Consider the following 6,000-nt stretch of genomic DNA (forward strand, 5'->3'; position numbering starts at 1 on the left):
ATGATGTTACAGCTTTTTTTGTACATAAATGCTATTTATGAATGTTATGTTGTGTTGTGTAGCTCCTAGCAGTTGTCTTGTGACTGAATGGGGTGAATGGGACACCTGCAGCGCCACCTGTGGGCTGGGAATGAAGCGCCGAGAGCGTATGGTCAAAATGCCTCCTTCCGATGGATCGATCTGCGAGGCTGAGGTGGTCGAGGTGGAGAAGTGCATGATGCCCGAGTGTCGTGAGTTAAAACGTGCACGCATACAAATGGACCGCTTAATATTTATATACACCATTTAACATACAGTCTGAGGCTCACTGTTGCCCTTTCAGTAGGGTTCAGAATTCATTTGAATTTCATTTCTTATGGAATTCATTTCTTCAGTTAGTACTCATGATTCGTCAATATCTAAAGACAAAAGGTTTCTTCGTTATGTACACGCACTCTTTGTGACTCCATCCGCTGCACTGTAGTGAAACGGTACCACGTTTCTTAAAGGACGGAATTAAAAGCGCTTACTTTCTGTTCATTGACACCAAAGCTCATCGAGTTTGACAGTTCTCACGAGGACGAACCGAGAGAGACAGGAGCTCCTGTTTTGACAGCATGTTTTAGCTCTGTTCCTGCGGTAAAGATGGACGTGTTGTTTTGACAGATACCATCCCGTGCCTGTTGTCTCCGTGGTCTGATTGGAGTGACTGCAGTGTGACATGTGGTAAAGGAACACGCACTCGGCAGCGCATCCTCAAATCGCCGGTGGAGCTGGGAGAGTGCAGCGAAGAGCTGGAACAAGTGGAGAAATGCATGCTGCCAGAGTGCCGTGAGCGATACACACACAGAGCACAATTATGACATGATACATCTGTATTCACCGCAGGCATTACGATGTACCGTGTAGCATATTTTAGCATGAGTTTTGCTCTTATGTAATAGCCTTATGTCTCGGCTGGTTGAGTAACCCAGCACGAAAGAAAGTATAGTTTGTCTGAAGGTAAGATCAATTATGTATTACATATATAGTATAGAGTAAGTGTACACAGATGTGTATACTAACTGGGGTATGAGGTGGTCTCCTTTCAACAAAACGAGAACGGGCTCAGGGTTATATAGAGCTGGTACTAATGTAGACAAGTCCAACATGCACCAATTCTACCAATGCCTAATTTGCTCTGCTTCCCTAAGCCCTACATATTCCAAGGATACCTCCCCATAACAAATCTCACATGCAACAGAAAGGGCCAAATCCGAGGGAGAATGATTAAACGCCATAGGCGTGTGTCTAGTCCTGAAAAACGTCTGAAAATCTCATCCTGTCCAAGACTTTCCAATTCTTCTCTAATTCTGGGAGAATGGATATCATCTCTTTTTCTCTGCTTGGTTCAATGTTGGATTCTGGTATGCACAAATCATCCGATTCTTCCTGTCTGGTCCTCAGAAATTCCTCCATATCCCCCTGAAACTGAGGGTTCTCTAGCAGCTGTTGGTGGAGGGTGTTCAGCTCCACCAAGCTTGGTGCTTAGGGTTGTTCAGCTTTTCACGAGCAGGTTCAGCTCCTCCAGAAAGGACCGGATGATAGCCGAGTAGTTGTTCGCTCCAATACAGGGCCAAAGCTAGCACTGATGTAGCACAGACTGTTGTGTCATCCTAGCACAGTAGATCAATGCGTTTGATCCAATACAGTCAGTCGTCGACATAAAAGGGTCTACTAATTTGCTGTCCAACTTAGGAGGTGTACTTTTTCTTTCTTGAGCCCGTATGTCCATAACAATTTCTTAAGAAGATCCGAGACATAGATCTTCTTAGATATCTGGTCAGATATCATAATTATGTCTTACACCCGATAGCTTGGCGACAAGGAAACGTATTATACTCATTACGCCAATCTTGCAGTAACACCCCAGGTTTGGTGACACAGCCGGTTGTCGGGTGCGACCTGACCACTCTCCCTAGCGTTATGCAGGAAGGAATACATCCATTGGTCTTTTTCAATTCTCCACAGATCCCAGTTCTTTGGAATCTCTTGGTCTTTCATTTTCTTCCCAAAAACGTGAGGAATTGAATAGACGACACGATATTGCGCTTACGTGCGAATGTGTGTGTACACGGTGCCCTGTGGTGGACCGTCATCTCATACAGGGTGCATTCCGACCTCACGCCTAGTATCACTGGGATAGGGTCTGGATCCACCATTAACCTGACCAGGAGAAAGCAGTTACTTAAGATGAATGAATAAATGAATACCTTCTTACAGGCCCAAGAGCTCTAGCCTTCCCTATGAAGTGCAACCATAAGCGAACATGGCTGGGGGTTTTTTAGGTGGTGTATGCGTCACCCCTATGGGGCACGTGTCCATGTCTCCACGTTAGACCGGCACGCTTGGATCCACTTCAAAGTGGCCTATATACTGCTTGCCTTTAAATTACCTACAGTATAATCCCTCTTTTGAACACCCTCTGAGCCAATATTTGGCAAGGAAACGCTCCAGTAATGGGTTTAACCCAAGCCTTTTTCAACACTCTTTGATTCGACCTAATGTCCTTCCCCATGGACCACATGCCATTTTCTACACGCTTTTCTTTTTTTCAACTCTGAATCATTGAGTTGTGTCTCAGTCCAGCAAAACTGGGAACCAGCCTCACAATGCGACACCGCTGTGTCTTTCCTACTGTGCCCTCGCATTAGCCGAGGACACCGAGGGCAATTATAGGAGCTCCATCACATTCACCAACTTCAGACTCCTTAAATAGAACAGGTATATACACAATTCATCGTTTATCATTCTTTCTCTTCCCCCTCTCTCTTTCTCTCTCCGGCTTTCTCTGCAGCTTCAGACTGTGTGATGTCCGAGTGGTCCGAGTGGTCCGAGTGTAATAAGTCATGTGGGAAGGGTCACACGATCCGGACACGGGTGATAAAGCTGGAGCCTCAGTTCGGGGGCGAGGCCTGCCCCGATATTGTCCAGAGGAAGAAGTGCAAGATCAGGAAGTGTAATCAAGGCAGCACCAATAGCGATGAGAGAAAGAAACGCAAAGAGGAAAGAAAGAAGAGGAAGAACAGCCAGGGCAGGGAGGAATGGGTTGACGAGCTCGCAGGTGAGGGTCCTAAATCACTGTTATCATTTTGAACTATTGCCCCTCACGTTATCACTAGCACCAACTCATTATCCTCATGAGGTGTAGCTAAGCATGTAGTCAACACTACCGTTTATGATATTACAGTATTGCATTAATCAAGCCCATGATTATTTGTACGTGTCGCCTTGAAGAGAATTTTAACTGAAAGGTAGTTGTCCTTCTGTATCTTCAGACCTCATAACGTCTACAGTAGGTGCAATCCCATGATTCTCTTTTCCAGACACAAGTTCTGTTAAGGGACAAACTGGAAGTGTTAATAATGGAACTCTTTTCTTGTGGGTGGCTGTGGATCAGGTGGTAGAGCGGGTCGTGTACTAATCGTAGGGTCGGCGGTTCGATGTGTCTCGCCCAAGTGTCCTTGGGCGAGACACTGAACCCCGAGTTGCTCCCGATAGCAAGCTAGCACCTTGCATGGCAGCTCTGCTACCATTGGTGTGTGAGCGTGTGTGAACGTAACCGCTTTCCTCTACGTGACCTCTTCCTCCAGGATGCAAGATGAAGCCGTGGTCCGACTGGAATGACTGTACCAAGTTGTGTGGCGGGGGGATCCAAGAGAGGCTAATGACAGCCAAGAAGAGATTCAAGATCACACAGTTAACCAGCTGCAAGGATAGGAAGGAGATCCGTGCCTGTAACGTCCATCCCTGCTAAGTGTTGCTGGGGATTGTGGGAAGGGACTCGATGTGATGAGGATTGGTGGTCAGTGGTGATCAGTGGTCTCTTTCAACCTGTTTAGGGTTGGCAGCAGTTTTTTTTACTTTTTTCTTGTTTTTTTTGTTTTTTTACTAGAATGTAGTATGGTGGTAATTTGTCATATAAAAGAAATGCAAAGCAATGTTTAGAGTTGATGTTAAAGTTCTGTTTGATTTCTAATTTCTAGTACGTTTCTATCTGAAAGTGGCTTATTAAAGTTCCGTTTTAAGTCGTAAGATTTAGTCATTAAATTTACATTGACGATGCATATGACGGTACATAAACAAGGTCTTTTATTTTCTCAGTCAGCAAAAAAATATATACATTTCCTTCTCATCGAGCCCTTCTTCATTTGAATGAAAAAATTCAATGAAACTGGACGCAGTAACGTAAGTGCAAAAGTTTGCATACCCGCTAGGACAAAACAAAGACGACAAAGAGTGTCGATAAGTGTCGCTTTCCATTGTATTGCGATGTTAGCTGTAATATTCAGATTATCGTTCTGAAATGTGATTGAAGAGAAATTCCTTTCCAAATGAATTGGGAATGCTAACTTTTGCACTGTAAATCTCCAGACAAAAATTAAGAATATATATTATATATAAAATCATTCCATTTAATTAAAATGGTTTTAACACAGAATTCGTTATTAACACAATTCATTTATTACATAAAAAAAAAATCATCATTATCTACAATATATTTTTGTCTGGATCTTTATTTACTGCGTCTGGCATTTCAGACTGAAATCTCACATTATGCACGTTGCTGTACTGAATGAAAGTCCTGGAGGTTCGTCGCTAATGTCTGTGTAACAGGTCAGTGCTTAAGGTTCTACGCTAGACACTTGGATTGGATTCTGTCTCGCTTGTAAATCGGATAAAAGTGTCTCCTAAGTGAATGTAAATGTTGTTTTCAGTGTACAAACGGCACAAAACGGACCAAAGACAGGAACATTTGCTGGCACAAACAGTGTTCTTACAAAAAAAAAAAAAACACAACTGGAACGATTGACTATACTTATTACTATTCAACATTTTTAATGTGTAGAGATGTAACCAGAGCCATAAGACATGCAAGGTCACGACCTCATGTTTCTAGCCACAGCAACAATCTGAAGCGTTAGCATACCGGTTTTAAGCTAACTAGCAGCATAACAACACGAAGCCTTCTTATTATTCTGTGAGGCCGCCTGTGTGATATTTCATTTTTAAAACATGTACAAATAGATTTTATCGTCGTATGATAACTGGTTACTCTGGATATATTAACGTTTTAAAGACAGACATTCTTATAAAATCAACAATGAGCCCGTTGAATGAATAGCAGCAGCCTTTTATTCGTTCATGTGTCTCTTGTATGACAGCAAAGCACAGATAAACAGCCATTTTCTAAGCCTAAGAATATTTCTAGGAATATTCATTTTTAATCCATTGTGAAATTTTAAATCCAGCTCTTTAGACACGTCGTTTGACTTGTTTCGTTCCGATTCCACGCATTCACTTTTCTTTTCCTGGTTTTAAGAGCGTATCTAAGATTCCTACCAAAGTGTTGTGTCTTTTTGTGATCTTTTCTAGTCGTTTGTTGCCATCCTTTGCTCCCTGACATAAAAAAAAAAAATGATAAAAAGAAATACTCGGAATATTTTGGAATATGCCACCTTTACAATAAAAGTGATTGTGATCAAGTGCCTAACTCATTTTTGGATAATGTTGACAAATGCTAATATGAACCGCACTCATGTGTTGTTGTTGTTGTTGATGTACCACATGACTTTTTGGTTACAAAATTAAATAGTTACGTCAAAGCATGGATGACATGGGTATGCCATGTTTATGTGCTGCTATTTTTATTCATTGAATTTGTTTTTAGACTCAAGTATTAATTAAATGTAAATTTCCTATTAGTTGCACTGTAGTTAATGAATAGATGATTACTGAATGAATGAGGACGCACAGTGATGCAACGGATAGCGCTCACGTCAGTTCACTCCTGAGTTCAGGTCACTAACTATGTGCCCTTTCATATGTTCTCCCCATACATAAAGGTTTCCTCCTAGTTTTCCAAAAACATGGCAGTAGGTTGATTGGTGATGCTAAACTGCCCCTAGGGGTGAACGAGTGAATCGACCACCACCATGACCAGAATATAGCACTGAAGATGAATGAATGAATGAATGAATA

The 6,000-nt window shown here is 42.2% G+C and overlaps 1 protein-coding gene across 1 annotated transcript in view; it reads left to right on the forward strand.

The window, feature by feature from the left end:
• The window catches only part of spon1a (spondin 1a), an 82,119-nt gene extending 76,615 nt beyond the window's left edge, over positions 1-5,504 (forward strand). The window contains exons 13-16 of the mRNA XM_017465171.3: positions 63-230; positions 646-810; positions 2,816-3,082; positions 3,612-5,504. Of these exons, the coding sequence (XP_017320660.1) occupies positions 63-230; positions 646-810; positions 2,816-3,082; positions 3,612-3,775 (764 nt within the window). The 3' untranslated portion in view covers positions 3,776-5,504. The remainder of the gene's footprint in view (positions 1-62; positions 231-645; positions 811-2,815; positions 3,083-3,611) is intronic.
• Positions 5,505-6,000: the final 496 nt, after the last annotated feature.

The sequence above is a fragment of the Ictalurus punctatus genome, chromosome 4 (genome assembly GCF_001660625.3).
Source record: "Ictalurus punctatus breed USDA103 chromosome 4, Coco_2.0, whole genome shotgun sequence".
Classification (NCBI taxonomy): Eukaryota; Metazoa; Chordata; class Actinopteri; order Siluriformes; family Ictaluridae; genus Ictalurus; species Ictalurus punctatus.